The following is a 19,775-nucleotide window of genomic DNA, read 5'->3' as shown; positions in this document are numbered from 1 at the left end:
TGGATAATGTGGGTTAGCGATGGCCTGTTGTCGTTGTTGTGCGTGGGGTAAGACCTGCTCGGCACCTTCTGGGACACTGCGCCACCACCAAGAGGTGCAAAAGGCTTGACTGCATCTGCTAAGTCTGGCCTCTAGGTGCTTGGCTTGTGGGCTGCAGCCTCCCGAGGCTTTGCCTCACAGGCTGCCTGGCTTCTGGAATATAGGAGCATTGCTGTAGGCTCTCAAAGGCATCCCAAGGTTAGTGTGCTTTCCCAAGCGTCGAGGTATGTGCTGCAACGTCCAGGGAGAGACTTTACATGTCACCCACCAGCAGGGGGTGCTGCAGGCATGTAGAGGTACGTCTACTTCTTTCCTACCATCAATAATTTAAAGAAATCATTCCAAGAGGGGAAAATCAAGGGGGGGGGGGGGGGGGGGGCGGGGGGGGTTAGTCCACAAATGTCCACCAGATAGCCACAGCTCTCAATGTAAACATGTGCCCTCGGCAGCCTGGTAATGGTGCTACAGTAGCTGCACCTCAGGCCTGCGCTCTGTGAGTCTGAGTGTATACGCCCTCCTTGTCCAGCTCATTGGTACTGGAGGTAATTCTTCAGAGATTGGGGCAGAGGGAGAGTCTCGATCTGCTGCAGTCGGTCTCGACCCAGGGCCAGTCGCGCCGCACGCCGACACAGGTCCATCAGAGGCAGAGGTTCCGCTGGAAGGAAGAGAGAAGGAGAGAAAGGTTAAGATTACTCAAAGTTTTGAGGCAAGTATCCCAAACAATGCTAAACAGCAGCACATAGGCTTCCTTTACTTGTAAGCTACATTAGTTTTGTGGCTCCAGGGCAGAAGCTAAAGACCTTCACCAAACATGCCTTGGCTGTTGGCTAACATGGCCCCCTCTGTTCCTCCATTTTTCAGTGTGACACTTGCCAGAATGCATGTTTGTTAGTTGACGTTCTCCTCCAAGAGTGTTAAGCTACTCAAACACGCTGCATAGAGAAAGATGCAGTAGCACTTCATGACTTTTACCATACTAGCGTATGGGGTGGGACATAGCTAGTGAGTGGAATTGGCCATGGCTAAGTTGGTAGTGGTGGTGGTGAGTGGGTGGGAGGGTAGGCAGGGGATTGGGGGTTGTAAGTGGGTGAAATGTCCAAACTGTATTTAAAGTAAGGGGACAATAATATTATTCATTACCAAACTATTGCATAAATTGTATTTTACACCCTTTAAACTAATCTCTCAAGCCAGATTTGCCTAACTTCCAGAGAGTCTGCTACATTTTGCCACTTAACATGGCCAACCACATTGACAGGAAAGGCTATTTGACTGGCACTGCCGACCACAGTCTTAGTGTAATAATTCTCAAGGATATCTCAATTAAAAGCTTGAAGAACTTTTAAAGATGTAAGGCTGTGAATATCACAAGCTTTTCTCAGTCCAGTGAGTATCTCATCCCGAAAGACTCAGTCAGTCAGTCGTGTGTAGACCAACTGAAAAACCGTTGAGATTTCCAAAAACAAGGTCTTGTTGTCACTTCTTCTCTTTCTCAAGAACGACTTTTCCAACTTCTCAACTATTATATCTGGTCTAAGTCGAACAGTGTAGTTCCAATGGTGGCTCTAAACCATTTCACAAGTCTGCAGCACAAAACAGTACATCCCTCTATCTCTCTCTGTGGTGTGTGTAAGTGAGTGCGAGAGTGTTGGTATGTGTGTCGCTCAGCTTCTGGCTGAACACTCCTCCACTCCAGCTGACAGAGTTCCTGAATAATGGATGGTTCTTACCACAGGAGCCTCGTCCTTACCAACAGCACTGCTGCTGCTTCCAAAGCCACACTGCCGCTACCCATCTGCCTGGAAGCATAGAAGCCTAGAATCTCTGTTCCACCTCACATGGCCACATGGGGAGCCAATGAGCACGGCTGCCCTTGCATTGACTGAGATTGGCTGTCAATTGTTAGGTACATATCAAGGTTGGTAGGGCCAATCAAATTATGTGGAGGCAGAGGGAAAGCCTCCCTGTTTAACCAGATGAGATGGGAAGCTATATAAGGACTGTAGGTTGACACACCAGAAGTGTCAGAAGGCAACGAGCTTTGCACATTGTCACAGTTATCACTGGCACATTGGCGTAGGAGATTTAATTGATTTGAGTTTGTACATAGAGTCTTATTTTTTTTGTCTAAACACATGGAAAATAAACTGAAAAGCAGACATAAACCCCAACACCCCAATGTAATTGTTATTCAGCTTGTATAATGTCCATAGAAAAGGAATGGGACAATCTGGATCAGCTGCACATGAGCCCAAGATTACTATGCCCAATGCCAAGTGTCGGATAGAGAAGTATAAGCCCCCTAGCAATGGGCTGTTGAGCAATGCAGCTATGTTTGCTGAAGTGATGGAATATCAAAGGGCTGAGTTGGAGTGGCATTTGTGATCCATGACTAATCTAAGGCTTTCGTGGCAAAATATACTCAAATCCTCACAGCAATGGTACAACCTTCACAGATGAGCAGGCTCTGTAACATTTACATTTACGGCATTTGGCTGACGCTCTTATCCAGAGCGACTTACAATTTGATCATTTTACACAGGCAGGCCAAGGCGTTGTTAGGAGTCTTGCCCAAGGACTCTTATTGGTATAGTGTAGGGTGTTTGCCCAGGTGGGGATTGAACCCCAGTCTACAGTGTAGAAGGCAGAGGTGTTAACCACTACACTGACCAACCAACTGCAGCAAAGGGAGGATAAACTCCATATTAATACTCTTGATTTGAAAGAAATGATGGATGAGTAGGTGTCTACAGACTTTTGGCCACATAGTGTATGTAACGTATATTAAACATATGGTAAAACAACAATGATAACTCTAATTTTCTAGGAGTTAACACATCCTTCACACCTCAGTTCAGAGGACCAGGGTGGCCTCTTTGAAAACACAACGAGAATTCTTACATTTATTTCGAGAATGGCTTACACGCTTTGAGAACTGAGAAATAAGAAGAGCTCTGCTAAAAGAAGCGTGTAACTTATGTCTTGTAAAATACAGCAAAATGGTTAGTTAGTTGACGCTGTAGCTCAGACATGCTGAGTACTACCTGAAGACATCCTGTCGCACCGTGTCCTTCTTACATACTGTATTGACAGAGCCTGAATATCTGATTTTATCCCATTTGTTTCAATTTTAACAATAAAAAAATGGCAAATTCAAATCATATTAAAACATCTCTTCTTCTGCATAGTAACGCAAATGTGAGGCAGGTTGAGTTTAGATTCTACACTTTCAGCAGAATGGCTCTGCTCGTTTCTACAAGTTAGAAGTAATTAAGCCAGAATGTTTTGAATGCACTGCTGGATCCTCGGAGGGTTAACCGGTCCTCCGTGGTTTCGATTCATGGTTGTGGTGAAGTACTCCTTTAAGGCTTGGGTGTAGTCATTACACTGGACATTTATATGGATGTAATGCAGGCATGCTGGTGGGGTGCTGAGAGACAGAGAGCAGCAGTGTGACACCAGTGACTGATGGGCCAGTCAGAGAGCAGCACAGTCTCCAGACCCATCATCGTTTACCTCCCACATCTCCTCACACACACAGTCTCACTATATAACCTTCACGCACACGCACACACACATTCCACATTCATGCACATACAGGCTACAAGGATCAAGGCTGGCTTATAAGATTAGGAGAGACACCAGTTTGTAATTCTTGATGATTTTCAGTTTTTGACAATGAATTTTTTGGAAAATGGCTTTTGCCCTTTACAGTGTGTGTACATTTCATGATGAATGGACCAAAAGAAATGACTCAAAATTACTTTTTGAGGAAAAATGTCTGGTTCCATTGACTTACATTAAAAGCAAAGCAGGTTTTTTCCATCTCCTGTAAAGTTACTGTTTTGGATGTACAGTGTTCTGTTCTGACTGTCATAGATAGATAAATTAAACATCTACAAAGCATCTAAAGTGGACTGTCCAAATAAAGTGTTACTATATTAAATAATTACCCCTATGTATTATATCTATACAGTATACACCCATATGTAATATATAACACACACTTTATAAAATCAGAACCATGATGTCCTGAACATGTACAAAAACAAACACAGACACACACACACACACACACACACACACACACACACACACACCCGGTTGTACTCCCACTCAGTCTATTCCCTGAAGCTACTCAATCACATTATGCCACTGCCTGCTTGTTTGTGACACCAAATCCAATTGATTTGATTTATAGACAACAAATTGAATTATTTCACTCTGATATGTCAATTTGGTGCGATTGTACATGAGTCTCGGAATAGACTGGTGAAAAACGACGATAACAAAATTCCAACCCCAGGCCGGATGGTTGAGTCACAGTGTTGGTGTTTGCCTAATACGCTTTTGAACACTCGAAGCCACTACAAGCTCCACCTGTGCCAGAGCGTAGAAAGACAAGTTCAAGAGAACCGATAAAACAAGGAAGTCGTTCTAAGCCATGCTAAAAATAGGCCCTGTGGTATAAACACTAATGCTAATCAGGCTTCCGCACCCCAGGGAGCAGCAGGAGCTGCGTTTATGAGCGGAGTCACCAAGATCCTTCGAGCACACACTTGAATAACATGTGCAGGTGCATGAACAAACACACGCACAGACATGGACCAATCAAAAACCTGTCAATCAAATCTACCCCTAAGCTAAGGCTGACAGTGGAGAACACAAAGATTAATCCAGTACTGTCCATGATCAAATATAAACTGAGTGCTGGTTGGCCAGCCAGTGGCCTTCAGCTTCAAATGATGACAGCATGCCAGATGGGAAGATGACATCTGAAAGAAAATGGAGGCAAGAATGACACATATAACCATCTGCAGTAAGTCTATCAGGCTGTTACTGGACCAGCACCAGCGTTGTACTGCTTAACGCCATATATGGTGAAAGCTGATAACTGTACAGACGAGGACGTATATACTGGCTGACAATATTATGTCACGGAGTGTGAATTATATCAGTCTCTGCCCTGTTAGCCCCATATGTCCGTCAGTGATGGGCGAGCTTCTTAAATAAATGGTGTATTATTGTTGCCTTTGACTGAATGTGTGACAACAGCAGAGAATGCAGGCACACATGCAGCATAATGGACACTGCTAAGCAGAGCAATACAGCCATGTGCAAAGGTTTGGGTGCACCAGGTCAAAGCCTTTAAAGTAGGGTCAGACAAGTTGACATGATGTGCTCTGTTTCTCACTATCTGTATCCTCTGCTCCTCTATTAAACTCCAAATGAATCGGTTATATGGCTGAATGAGAGAGGGAATGAGGCCGACATGGATCCCTAATTATTATTACAGTTTCAGAAGCTATTTCTAGAGGCTTGCTGTCAAGCAGTGGGAGTCACTCTGTAAATATCAAAGCAGCGCATTTTGCTAAATCCAATTACTTTACCCACTCTCTTTAGCAGCAAAGACTAGGCTGCCAAACTGTGTTTTGGGGCGGGGGAAAGTCTCAGGGAGAGCTTATTGTGATAACACCAGAAGGTCAAAGTTGGAAGGTACTAAGCTCTGAAAGTGCTTTAGAGGCAAGCAAGGAGAGCCAGGGAGAGTTGTGGGGATCACAACAAAGACATTATCATAGTTTTGGCATAGATTCTGTATTGTGGGCTTGCAGAACTGTAGCTTCTGTCTCTCCTGATGGTAGCTGTCCTACCATCAGTTGAGACCTTTAGTTGATGCATTATCTACGAAGACTTCATGAAAGAGACTTGATGAGAGAGGCTGCTCCGGGATGATGACACTCCATCGTGAATTATTCAGTTGGCTGTGTCAGGTATAACAATCTTTGCTAATTATCGCCATGATTACATGCACCGCCCTTGACGAGGATGACTCACAAAGCATACGCTTATTAGTGATGATTGAATTATGTAACAGGAGGTTTCATCACACTAGGCCAGGTCAAATACTTTACAGAGCCCAGCTCTACAAATAGACAATGGGAGACCGAGCTCTGAAGGGTAGCTAAAGGAATTAAGTGTATTTGTGTAAAAAAGTGGAAACTCAGATCTGTGTTTTTCAAAGACATCAGGCTAAATCCATGTGCCTGTGTGTGAGAGAGTGATAAAGCCTACCCAGTCGACCCTTTAGGACTTTTTTTTAATGCTCTATAGCAACAGAAGTGAGAGGGAGAATGAGATTGCCGTTAGTTTCCAGTGATCAAATCTTCAGGCGCATGAGTTGAGCATCCTGGAAAGCCTCCATGCTAAGCGAGCAAAGGGATGCAATGCCAAGAAATGGGAAAGCCTAATGGATCTCACCAAGGTCAAACACTCTAGCAAGGCATGCACTCCCTTTGCCCATCTCCTTTGCCATCAAATGCACGGCAAAAAGCCATCAATTCATTTCTTCCCCCAGGCCGTTATTACCTCCCAACGATGTTACCCTTGAACTCAACTCATCATCTTATACCTGGATGCATCTCCAGCTCTCCTGAAATACCTAGATGGACTAAGTTGATAACCGTCAAGCCTTCTAAATATACCCCTGATCCTGAAAAGCTGAAATTCTGTTTGTCTGTTTTTCTGAAGATGCTTGGTCTGAAAGGTCAGCCGTGCTGCAATTTCATCCTCCAGAAGCTTTCATTCACTCTCTGTCTCTCTCGTTCTCTCTCCTTCCCCCGAGGCTTTGAGTTAGAACACAGATCAACGTCTGCAACCTCTGGCATTCTGGATGTTTTCAGTGACAAATTCCACCTGGAGCTGCCTTGTGATTGGACTTCCATGTTGCAATTAGTTATGTCATGCATTGATGACATCTGACCCTTGTAACACATTTGACAGTGCATCCAGGAGGCGGTTCAATCTTCAGGAAACAGAATGTCTTTCCGAAACAGAGTGTACTGATGTTCTGAATGATAACAGGCTCACTTTTACAATGGGCTTTGGAAAAAGTCGGGGGATTGCGCAATAGCCCATGATGTTGTAGCCCATGGGTCAGCTTCACATTTTTTTTGAGATCCTTTTCAGTGTACACATGCAAATGCCAGGAAAATAATAAAGATATGAAATTAGTATTACTCAACAGAGTGGACATGATCATATCAAAGCACTTATTCTCATCTTCTGAAGAATTCCAAAGCTCCTGTGTCAATGAGTGGTCAATACATAATGTACACAGCTAAAAACCCACTGTAGATGGCACTAATATCTAGTCAGTGGTACTAATGCATCAGCCACCTCCGTACATGATATCCTCCCTGTACTCCTACACTCTGGAATAGAATGTGATAAAAATGTAGTATTGCAAAGCCCAGGGTGCACATCAGCCTTTTCTCTGAGTCCTGCCTCGCTCCAAAAGCCTTCGTGTTTAAACTAGGCAAAGCAAGGCAGAGAAGCTGGAAGAAAGCATAGGGACTTTTAGAGGCAGGGTAAACAACTTTGTCTTGCTGACAGGGCGTCTGCAGAGGATGAGGTGACTGGAGGGGGCTAACTTGGAGGGGGACTGTTCTCTAATGGAGAGATTCATCACAGAGCTGGGCCTGAGTCTGGTGGATTGGTCTTGTCTGATGCCACCATCTCTCCTCATCTCTGTTTCTGGGTACAGTAAACAATCTGGCCATTATGGTCTCATGCCCACTCCTGCCACATGATATCCTCCTGTGGGACGGGTTTGGATGAAGGAAAGGTTTTAGAGTGCAATAAGGACCTTAGCACAATAAGGGTTTAGTGAAGGTAATAAAAAGTTGCAGACTTTTATATGACTTTTTTTCGTTTGTCTAAACTTCAGTTTCAATCTAGCTATGCAATATAGCCATAGCAACAAGCAGATCCACACAACGGCACCCATATATACACATACAGACACAACTATAGCTGCCCACAGAATCCCAAAAGCACTCAGAGCAAGCGGAGGAAAAAGGCTTATGTTTCCCTGTAGTCCCGTGTGCAGGAGTGAGGAACAGTGAAACAGATAGCAGCTACAAACCCACTGTCTTGCTGAATCTTTCCTCCTGCCTTGCTGAAAACTCCAGTGCGCTCGATATGTCCCAAAATAACAGCAGGCACCACTCTTAAGATATCCTGCCACCTACAGTGAGATGCAGACTCAGGCTAGCAGCAGAAATCCAAGATATGATCACACCCTTTCAAAGACATTCATGGTCTTTCAAAGCGATCCTACTAAACTCACCAAACAATGTAAAATGAACTTAATTACCACTGACTGAGACCAAGTTAAGTGCTTCTGCCTAGCTTTATTAACGACATTAGCATGCTTTCCTTTGATTGCAGTGTAGTAAATTTGCCCAGAGGATTTCCTGAGATATGGCCAATGCTTGGTCATCCCTGAGAGTCCATTAGGCTTGGAAATGAGGACGCAATTCACGAAAAGGTCATTAGACCATGCAGGAGTTGCCACATTTGAGAAATATACTATACCAAGAACTGAAGGTCATGGTGAACTAGCTAACCAGAGTGGTCCAAATACACGGTACAAGAATTATGCTTTATCCAGCCAAACTAGATTGAAAAGCTGGGCTGTGAGTCAGTCAAAATCATACATGACTCACAGTGTTATCATTCCTAGCAGTGAGCAGTGCATCACGGGTCAAAATAAGAAACGGCACTGAATGAGCAGAGCAGCCAGCTACCGGCTGCGGTCGCCGCTATTCTTTGGATGACTCATCAGCTAAATTAGGAGGTTCTGAATGAATTCACAAATGAATATAACACCTGTCGTGCCTGAATGAAACTGATATTCCGGTCTGGAGTGCTGGTGTGTGGCAAAATGATGGGCAGGAATGATTGCCTATGTGAGTGTGCAAGTACGGTTGCCAGATCACCTTCCTGCAGCTTTTGATGGTTGTGCGTCTCTCCATCTAACTGCATTATAAATGTGTCTGGATCCTGCCTGACTGCAAGCATTTATCACAGACTGTCTCGCTTGCTCTTGACTGGACCACGGCCAGTGCCCTGCGCCCAGAAATACCCATAGGAAAGCTTAGATAAGACTCGTTCTTTATCCAGTAAAAGCTATGCAGTAACCTTATGCTCAATGTTGTTACATAATGCATTTATGGCTGTGTGCATATAGTGCTGTCATAGGCAATAATGCGTTTGCCATCCATTTATGATGCACCTGGCAATAATTCATATCTAAGATCCATAGTGATTCAGATAAGAGAGGCTGAGACCAATAAATGCTATAATCATAGGTCAGACTGTATGAAGACGTAACTGAAATGTGGATTGAGTCATAATCCGATCCATAGGTCAGATGTGTGCAAATGTAACTGGAATATGGATCAAGTTACAAGGCCAAAAACTCCTATTAGACCGGTTCTGTCTGGTCTGTTCAGGCCTGTACCAGTTGTCCTTTTGTTAAGCCTTTTTAAAGCCAAGAATAAAAAAAAAATTAAAAAGCAGAAATGAAATACAGGCCTTTCACTTAACTGGTCTTAAGTGATCTTAACTGGTGTGTGTATTATACAAATAAAAGCATTTATAAAAAAGTGTAATTCATTGTAGTTACATCTTAATAAAAACGAGCAGCCTGTTAATTATCATCTACTGGTTTGATAACACAACCCCAATTTCAATGAAGTTGGGACGCTGTGTAAAACATAAATAAAAATCCTTTTCAACCTATATTCAATTGAATACACTACAAAGACAAGATATTTAATGTTCAAATGGATAAATTTTATTGTTTTCTGCAAATATTCACTCATTTTGAATTTGATGCCTGCAACACGTTCCAAAGAAGTTGGGACAGGGGCAACAAAAGACTGGGAAAGTTGAGGAATGCTCAAAAAAACACCTGTTTGGAACGTCCAACAGTTTAAGAACAATGTTTCTCAACGTGCATTTCATCATCTACAGTCCATAATACCATCAAAAGATTCAGAGAATCTGGAGAAATCTCTGCAAGTAAGCGGCAAGGCAGAAAACCAACATTGAATGCCCCGGACCCCGGACTGTTGAACAACTGAAGTTGTACATCAAGCAAGAATGGGAAAGAATTCCACCTACAAAGCTTCAACAATTAGTGTCCTCAGTTCCCAAACGCTTATTGAGTGTTGTTAAAAGGAAAGGTGATGTAACACAGTGGTAAACACGCCCCTGTCCCAACTTCTTTGGAACCTGTTACAAGCATCAAATTCAAAATGAGTGAATATTTGTGAAAAACAACAAAGTTTATCCGTCTGATCATTAAATATCTTGTCTTTGTAGTGTATTCAATTGAATATAGGTTGAAAAGGATTTGCAAATTATCGTATTCTGTTTTTATTTATGTTTTACACAACGTCCCAACTTCATTGGGATTGGGGCTGTAAAAAGAGCACTACAAGTGCTCCAAAAATGCTTACTTTAGCCTAGGTACTACTTAATAATGTAATGTAATAAGCAGATAGTTAATTAGTAGTTATTGGCTTGATTAGGCCCAATAAGGGCATAATAATGGGCACTAAAGTGTTTTGGAAAGGGCGTACCACCCTAGTTACTACTTAGTAATGTAGTACGCATTCACTTTTAATAATAATTTAAAAAGCAGCCAATGAATTAGTAGTTGTTGGCTCGATAAGGTTTAATAAGATCATGACAAGTGCTCTGGAAAAGCATATTTCATCCTGGTTACTGCTAATGACAGTTATTTAGTAGTTGGCTTGGCTTGATATGGCTTATTAAGTGCATAATATTGGGGGCAGTCGTGGGCTGGAGGTTAGGGATCTGGCCCTGTGACCGGAAGGAGCACCGACAGTCCATGACTGATGTGTCCTTGAGCAAGACACCTAACCCCCAACTGCTCCCCGGGCGCCGTGGATAGGGCTGCCCCCCGCTCCGGGCAAGTGTGCTCACTGCCCCCTAGTGTGTGTGTTCACTAGTGTGTATGTGGTGTTTCACTTCATGGATGGGTTAAATGCGGAGGTGGAATTTCCCCGGTTGTGGGATCAAAAAAGTATCACTTACTTACTTAATAATGGACAATAATAGTGCTCGGGAAATTGCTTAGTTCACCCTACTGTTTGGTCAATAAGTAGTAATAAGTAGCCAAGTTTGTTAAGGCAAAGTACATGTATTACAAAGGCCCCTATAATGTCCCCTTATACAAAATCCATTTTCAAAAACGTCTGTCTTTTTGGCCTCTGACCCACCACACACCTTAAACTTAAAGCCCAAAAACAAAAAGGTTTGGCACCCGTACAATAGACTCATACAAAATGCAAAGTTGTGTGCCATGTACTAGTGAATTACGAGCAAGGCTTGCCATGTATTATGCATTGGCAATGCAGGTTTTATGTGCGGCAGCTTCCGGTCCCTCGCCAGAGCATTAGGTATTTCTCTGGCTTAATGAGGACAGCCATTCTGGAGTCACACCACATGCATCAGCGTGCTGAAATGCTCTGTTTCTTTGTCTCCCACATGAAATGAATGTAATTACATATCTAGATCATTCACTGTCTAAAAATCTATTTACAAGGTTTATGTGCCCACTATAAGCTTGACAGGGGTTGTTTTATTTATTTCTACACTTTCTATTTACTTGAGAAAGCGATGAGGAGGAGGTGTGGCAGCCAAAGTGTTGCTAATGATGCACCTCCAGCAGGTGCAAAGAAGGGTGTGTGTGTCACCCTACAGGGAAGTGCAGAAAGCACACACATGCCATTTCACTCTCATTAAGGCCGAGAACGGTGCCGGCCAGACTAGCAGCAGTAAAATCCTGTTGGCACGGCGGTGGGAACCTGAGACGGATTTAAAATAATGAGTGGCATTGTGGAAGAGCACCAAAAAATGGTGGCAAGGGACTGTCCCACACACTGCCAGGCTTGCCAAGTGAACAAAACCAGAAATGAATTTGTCATTGAAAACAAGGCAAGAGGAGCCTTAAACAGCAGAAGCCTGAAATATGCCTTTGTGGGACCTCCCTAGACTTGGCCATAATCTGTAACCTTGGAAAATGATCTTCCATCCTATTTGTTCCTATAAGGATAAGAAATGATAATGACAGTGATGGTGATGCTGATTATGATGATGATGATGATGGTAATAATGGTTGGGCCTCATTACTTTAGATATCATTGTCAGGCGACAGACTTGGCAATAGAAGACAGCCATACTTGACAAGTGCAATGCTGCTATAATGTGAATATGAGTGGGTGAGTGCCCCAGCATGTGTGTGCAATTCTACTGCAGGAGGGCCACAATTTCAAACAGCTATCATCCACTTTAGTGCAATTATTGTCAAATACACCACTTGTTCCTCTCCTGTGCTCTGCACACACACACTTGGCTGTACATTCAGGAACAGGAAGGTCTCAGAGCTGGACAGATGCAGTTTCTACAGCATACATACCACAAATAGGAAAGCGTTCTATATAAATATTCGGTAAAAGACACTTTGTTTTATTTGAAGCTTGACATTAACATATATTGTACCTTTGTATGCTGCAGTTATACAGCGCCTACTTCAGTACAGAGTCCTGGCATAAAGTAACTGAAAAGCAATGGTCAGGCCAGTTCTTCTCACAGTCAGTAACATATATAGAACCTAGATAAAGGTTCTTCAAAATTAGTCCCACCCATTGTAAACCAAACAATTATGTTTGGAGTTTGTCTGATACTCTAGTAGTTCAACTCCTGAATTCTGTTTCTGTTTGCAAACTTGATTTCTACTTCTCAAAGCAGTCCTCAGGGACCCTTCAGAGGATCCACAATTTTGCTCAGTCCCAATTCCCAACACAGGGACAGAGCAAAAATTTGAGACCTGGTTTGAGAAACGCTGGGTTAGCACTTATTTTTCACTCGATTACATATCTAGGACTTCCAGGAAGCCTAATCAAGCATTTTTATCCACCTATTAGAAATCAAAACATTACTGGTTGATTCCTGTCACTTCCTTACTATGTTAGTAGTAAATCTAATGTATAAGGCCTTCTGCTCAGCTCCTAAAGGCCTTACCAACAGGAAAGCTTGATTAGCTGTATCTACCTAGATACCACAAATGGAAAAAACTCCTGATTGGGCAATTTTATACTGGCCAGTTCAGGATTTTACTGGTTGGCTCCCAATGCATATGGAATGAAAATGATTTATGAATTTTACTACTGTGCAGAGTTTGCACATGTAAACACAGACATGTAAGATAATTCACCACGTCATGCCAAATCAGGTAAGTTAGCAGCTTTTGCTAGCTAAATGGATATTAAGCCATCTGTGCTTTTTCATTCATGTCACGATTGGCCCCTCCCAGACATCCATGTGCTTCTGTTTACTTCCCAGTCGTCCAGTTGCTTACGTTTTGAGTTCTTTGTCATGCCGCCTTGTTTTCTTGACTCCGCCCCTGATTACTTACTACCGCCTTTTTCCACCCGGTTTGTATTTAAGCCCTGTGTTTGCCCCTTGTGTTCGGTGTTCTTTGTACTGTTTGACATGTTTGAGGTGTGTACTGTTTGGAATTCTGTGTTTGTTTCATTATGTCCGTCCCTCCTGCTCTCCGTGTTGGCTATACGACCCTGGACTGTTATGACCATGACCCTGGATTAACCCTGCATGGCATGATTCAACTACAGCACTACCTATACTCTCTCTCTCTCTCTCTCTCTCTCTCTCTCATGCATGCACACACAGTGCCAGAGGGCAAAACTACACAGCTTCTTAGAGTTCAGCAGAGCCAAACTAAGAAAACAGCAAGAAGCAAAGCACCATGGAACACCCGCCAAGTGACTTTGCTGGGGGCCATGAACAACAGTGATTCCCTTTTCCTTCCTTTCTTCCATCCCTCATTCTCCGAAGCACCCTTCATCTCATTCCTCCTACTCTGTTCTCCTCCTCCTTTGTCATATCTCCTCAATTTTATCCGTATCAAGTTCCTGCTTTTTTTGAAAGACATGACATCTCAATCTAAGGCACAATTCAATTAAATTGAGACGTCATGTCTTGGCTTCAGATCCTCACTCTCTTTCTTCAACTCTCTTCTATTTCTGGACAATCTCTTTTCTATTTTCTGGATGGTTTCTCTCTTCTATCTCTGGACTATCTAGCTCTGAGCAATCTCTCTTCTAGCTCTGGACGATCTCTTTTCTAGCTCTGGACGATCTCTCTTCTAGCTCTGCATGATCTCTCTTCTGGCTCTGCATGATCTGTCTTCTAGCTCTGGACGATCTCTCTTCTAGCTCTGGACGATCTCTTTTCTAGCTCTGCATGATCTCTCTTCTGGCTCTGCATGATCTGTCTTCTAGCTCTGGACGATCTCTCTTCTAGCTCTGGACGATCTCTCTTCAGCTCTGGACGATCTCTTTTCTAGCTCTGCATGATCTCTCTTCTAGCTCTGGACGATCTCTTTTCTAGCTCTGCATGATCTCTCTTCTGGCTCTGCATGATCTGTCTTCTAGCTCTGGACGATCTCTCTTCTGGCTCTGGACGATCTCTCTTCAGCTCTGGACGATCTCTTTTCTAGCTCTGCATGATCTCTCTTCTAGCTCTGGACGATCTCTTTTCTAGCTCTGCATGATCTCTCTTCTGGCTCTGCATGATCTGTCTTCTAGCTCTGGACGATCTCTCTTCTAGCTCTGGACGATCTCTCTTCAGCTCTGGACGATCTCTTTTCTAGCTCTGCATGATCTCTCTTCTAGCTCTGGACGATCTCTTTTCTAGCTCTGCATGATCTCTCTTCTGGCTCTGCATGATCTGTCTTCTAGCTCTGCATGATCTCTCTTCAGCTCTGGACGATCTCTTTTCTAGCTCTGCATGATCTCTCTTCTGGCTCTGCATGATCTGTCTTCTAGCTCTGCATGATCTGTCTTCTAGCTCTGGACGATCTCTCTTCTAGCTCTGCAAGATCTCTCCTAGCTCTGCATGATCTGTCTTCTAGCTCTGGACGATCTCTCTTCTAGCTCTGGACAAACTCTCTTCAGCTCTGGACGATCTCTCTTCTAGCTCTTGCCAATCTGTAAAAATTTTAATCACAACAAATCAAGGCTTTTGTAGTCCACTAAGTTCTAAGCATTCGCCAGGTATGTGTGAGGTACTTGTGTAATGTGTATAACTGTTAGCTCAGTGCTAACATACTATCAGAATCCTATAGGGATGCTAGCAGAAATTAACATTACCATAGAGGTGTTTTTTTATTCATTCCGGCATTCATGGCTTGAACTGAAGACCTAACTCTAACGGTCATGGTTCACCACTGCAGTCAGGTGCGGCCTTGCTTTACTGTCCAGAACTCCAGTGTGTATGTTATGTGGAGATATAAAAAAGTGAAATATCTTTGTGTTATGCTACATTGCTATGATGACAATAAAACTGAACTGAATAAATGAAGCAGCCATTTATCAGTGAGCACAAAACAGTGGGAACAAAGAGGGAACGAATCACTGGGGAAAGACTGAACAGCTCTGAAAGGTGCTTAAGGCTCACAACAAGGCCTAGAGCGCTTGTAAAACAGCAGTAACTTCAAGAGAGGCAGCGGGCTGTGTAGTGTGCATGTGACTAAGAATGGATTGCCAGAACAAGATCTAAACAACTTAACTCCAAATCACCCTTCCCTCCAGTATAAAGCAATACATGGAGCTTTTATGGCTATGTGGTAATTCTAAGATTAAATACACACCCAAAGTATGTTGTGTTGCACGTGTACAGAAAGTGTGCAGTGTGTAGTCACATGCCAATGCACAACCCAATACATTCTAATCATACCATTTAACAATATACCATATGTATAGTATATACCAATATACCAATATACCAATGTACAGTGCACAAGTCACATGCTTCATTTAACTTCCATATAAATAAAACCCCTGACATGTCTGCAAATGTTTTATTATATCTATTCATGGGACAACATTATAGAAATTAAACTTGGATATAACTTAGTCAGGTACAGCTTGTGTAGCAGTGCAGATTTACTGTCCTCTGAAAAGAACTCAACACAAAGCCAGTAATGTCTAAATATCTGGCAACACAAGTGAATCCACCTCACAGTGAACATGTCCAACTTGTGCTCAAAGTGTTAATATTTTGTGTGACCGCTATTATTACCTAGCAATGCCTTCACCCTCTTAGGCATGGAATTCACCAGAGCTGCACAGGTTGTTACTGGAATCCTTTTCCGCTCCTCCATGATGGCATCACGGAGCTGGTGGATGTTAGACACCTTGTGCTTCTCCTCCTTCCGCTTGAGAATGCCCCACAGATGCTCAGTTGGGTGTAGGTCTGGAAACATATTTGGCCAGTCCATCACCTTTACCTTCAGCAAGGTAGTTGTCATCTTGGAGGTGTGTTTGGGGTCGATATCGTGTTGGAAAACTGCAATGCGGTGCAGTTTCCGAAGGGAGGGGATCGTGCTCAGAATGTCAAAGCACATGTTGGAATTTATGTTTCCCTCCATGAACCGCAGCTGACCAGAGCTGGCCGCATTTATGCTGGCCATGATGCAACCACCACCATGCTTGACTGTAGGCAAGAGACAGTTGTCTTGGTATTGCTCACCAGGGCGCTACCACACATGCTGGACAGCATTTGAGCCAATCAAGTTTATCTTGGTCTTGTCACACCACAGGACATGGTTCCAGTAATCCATGTTCTTGGACTGCTTGTCTTCAGCAAACTGTTTGTGGGCTTTCTTGTGTGTCAGCTTCAGAAGAGGCTTCCTTCTGGGACGACGGCCTTGCAGACTGAGTTGATGCATTGTGCGCCATATGGTCTGAGCACTGACAGGTTGACCTCCCACTTCTTCAACCTCTGCAGCAATGCTGGCAGCAATCGTGTCCATTTTTTGAAGTCAACGTCTGGATATGATGCTGAACATGTGGACTCAACTTCTTTATTCGACCCTGGCGAGGCCTGTTCTGAGTGAAACCTGTCCTGGAAAACTGGTGTATGACCTTGGTCACCACGCTATAGCTCAGTTTCAGGCCGTCTTTGCAGAAATCAACAATTGTATTTCTCACATTCTCTGAGAGTTCTTTGCCATGAGGTGACATGTTGAATATTCAGTGTCCAGTATGAGTGAATTGTACCCAAAACACCAAATTTAACTGACCCGCTCCCCATTCACACCTGGAACCTTGTAACTCTAAAGAGTCACATGACACCACTGAGGGACCAAGTTTAATTTCTATAGTGTCATGAAAAGATATAATAAAATATTAGCAGAAATGTGAGGTTTACTCACTTTTGTGAGATACTCTGTATATTGTTTTTTGTTGTCCAGTCTAGTATTTATTGCCTTGTGTATTTATTGTTCTGTATATTTATTGTCTAGTATATTTAATGTATATTCTTTCCTTTGACACTCATGACACTGTCATGTATCTGCACTCTATGTAGTCCAGTGTAATGTACAACTGTAATGTTTACCATGAAGAATGACATTTCATTTCAACCTATGTTTAGTTACATTGAGCAATGACAACAAAGACCACTTGACTTATTCTGATTGATATAGTTTTGGGATCTTGCACAGTTAGGGGTCTTATATCTCTGTTACATATTAAACTTTTTAAACTTAGTTTTACTTTGACTTTCCCCAGTTTTATGCAAGTGGACTGGCTTAATATCTAACTTGTTCAGAAAAATCTCCTGAAAAACCTGTGGCCATTTTGACTATAAATTAAAGGTCTCTGACTTTTGAATAGCAACACATAAGAATGTACTTATCACCTTATGATGCATTACTTGATATCATACAATTTAATGTAAATGTAATATAAACGTCTTACTGTGGCTCATTCTACATTGACATACGCCCAGTGATAAGGTATGCTGGAGGTGGTGTGTGGTTGCTGATGAAAGTGTATCTGTATTTCAAAGCCTTGTACAGGATATTCTGCTACTGAGTTGGAAAGAGAGAAAGAGAGAGAGAGGGCGAGAGAGGGGGGGGGGCTGCGGGGGCTGCCAGCGGTTCGTGCCTATCATTTTTCTGCAGCTGTTATGTGGATGAGGTTAAAAGGATGCTGTAAAATGAGAAGACAGCCCTTAACTCAGCCATAGCATCGCTGCTGTTCCATTTTGTTAATGATGCCTGAAACACTGTGTTCTAATATACGTTCTCTGCATGAAGCTCACTACAAACTGGATTTATAATAACGATATATAGGCCGTGGTCATATAAACAGGCATATTTCCTTCCTTTCTACTTCTTGTAGTTTTTCTCTACTATAGAGAGAAGGGATCCACAAGCCTGAGCTGAAACTGCAGTCAGTTGTGGCTAAGTATCAAAATGTAGTGCCTCTCTAGCACCAACCATATTCTTTCAATACTATATCGAAGTATAATATACTAAATACCAGTTTTGGAAAAATTGGGCGTTATTCAATACCAAATTTCAATTGCAAGTAGTGGTAGAATAGATGAGCCAGTGACCAGAAGGTCATGTGTTCAAACCTCAGGAACTGTTGTGGTGCCACTGAGCAAGGTGCAACACCCTCACTGCCACAGGTGGCGCTGCTCTGCTGGCTACGCTGTCCTGCTCCCACACAGGACAGGGTTCGACAGCAAAATCACTGAATAGATAGGCCCGATTTCTCAATAGTCCAGTCTGCTGATTGGCTGTGTAAATTCCGTTTCGTATACAAGTTATTAACATCAGTGCAGTGACTTTCCTTGGACAAGGGGTGGGGCAGCACCCAAATGATACTCGACCTGAACCAGCACAAAAACAACTACAAGAATTCGTTTTCTACAAGTTTTGGTTTGAACCCTGCCCCCTAGTCCACACATTCCTATTACAAGCAAGGGTGTTCGCACCTATGCCAATGGCTGTGGCCTTAACTGTACATCATCAAGGTATTATCATAGAATTGCCAATCAGCTCTACAGATATATATCCTCTTATCGATAAAAGTGGGTGTGGCTTAAGGAAGAAATGAGTGTGAGGTAATCAAGAAGCACTGATGTTGATAATATGTGTGCAAAATGTAATTTCGACAGCCAATCAGCAGGACAGATCTGTACAGAACAATGAGCCTTATTGACCCAGTGATAATCCGGGCCTATTGACCCAGCGATAAGGAATACAGTTGGTAGAAGAAAGGTATGGAGCTTCGATTCCCAGCCCTAAATGTAACAGTTTTAGCTCTGTGGACTACAGTAAGATGAAACTGAAGAAGTGGAGTGAAAAAGGGAGTAAACCTGTCTGTTTATGTCATTCGGCCTATGTACACTGTTAGAAATAATGGTGCTGTACAGTTACATTACCCCCTTAAAGGTACTACAGTAGTTTTAAGGTCCAATTTTGTACGTTAAATAAGACTTATAGCAGGGCTCAAATAAAGTGTTACCCTAAACGAATAAATACACACAAACAACAGCTATTGTAATAGGCCGTGTACCATATCTTATAAGGCAGTCTTAATCTATTTTATTATATAATCTTATATCAGTTTTTCTATCCATTGTTCTCAAATCAGCCTGTGAAAACAATCAGAATGCAAACAAAGCCAGTGATCACATGTTCCTTTTTTTCTCCAGTCACTAAAACTTCCCTCATCTGGACTGACCCGTTTTGGCCGTACGCCACGGTCCCCACCTCCAGACTTCGAAGGAAAGTCAATGACAAAATTACCAAAACATTCTCCTGGCTTGCAGTTCCTACTTGGATTCCTCTGCGGGTTTATTCTCTTACTGTAACTGGGACTATAAAAGGTAATACACAGCAATAAAGCTTTTCTTGTTTTCTGTAGTAAGCCCATATTCCTGTGATTGTTAGGGAATTGCATTTATGCTCATGATCTCCTACAACATGATCAGTACTACACTAGAGCCATATTTGAAGTGTAAACAGGCAATAAACATGA

General features: G+C 42.8%; 1 protein-coding gene across 1 annotated transcript in view; it reads right to left on the bottom strand.

Moving 5' to 3' along the window:
• Positions 1-404: 404 nt before the first annotated feature.
• The window catches only part of spsb4a (splA/ryanodine receptor domain and SOCS box containing 4a), a 66,418-nt gene continuing 47,047 nt past the window's right edge, over positions 405-19,775 (bottom strand). Inside the window, exon 3 of the mRNA XM_017719589.2 lies at positions 405-694. Coding sequence (XP_017575078.1) covers positions 567-694 — 128 coding nt within the window. The 3' untranslated portion in view covers positions 405-566. The remainder of the gene's footprint in view (positions 695-19,775) is intronic.

The sequence above is a fragment of the Pygocentrus nattereri genome, chromosome 2 (assembly GCF_015220715.1).
Source record: "Pygocentrus nattereri isolate fPygNat1 chromosome 2, fPygNat1.pri, whole genome shotgun sequence".
NCBI classification, from domain to species: Eukaryota; Metazoa; Chordata; class Actinopteri; order Characiformes; family Serrasalmidae; genus Pygocentrus; species Pygocentrus nattereri.
Note: the sequence above shows the minus strand (reverse complement) of the source record. Positions and strands in the feature narration are given on the sequence as shown.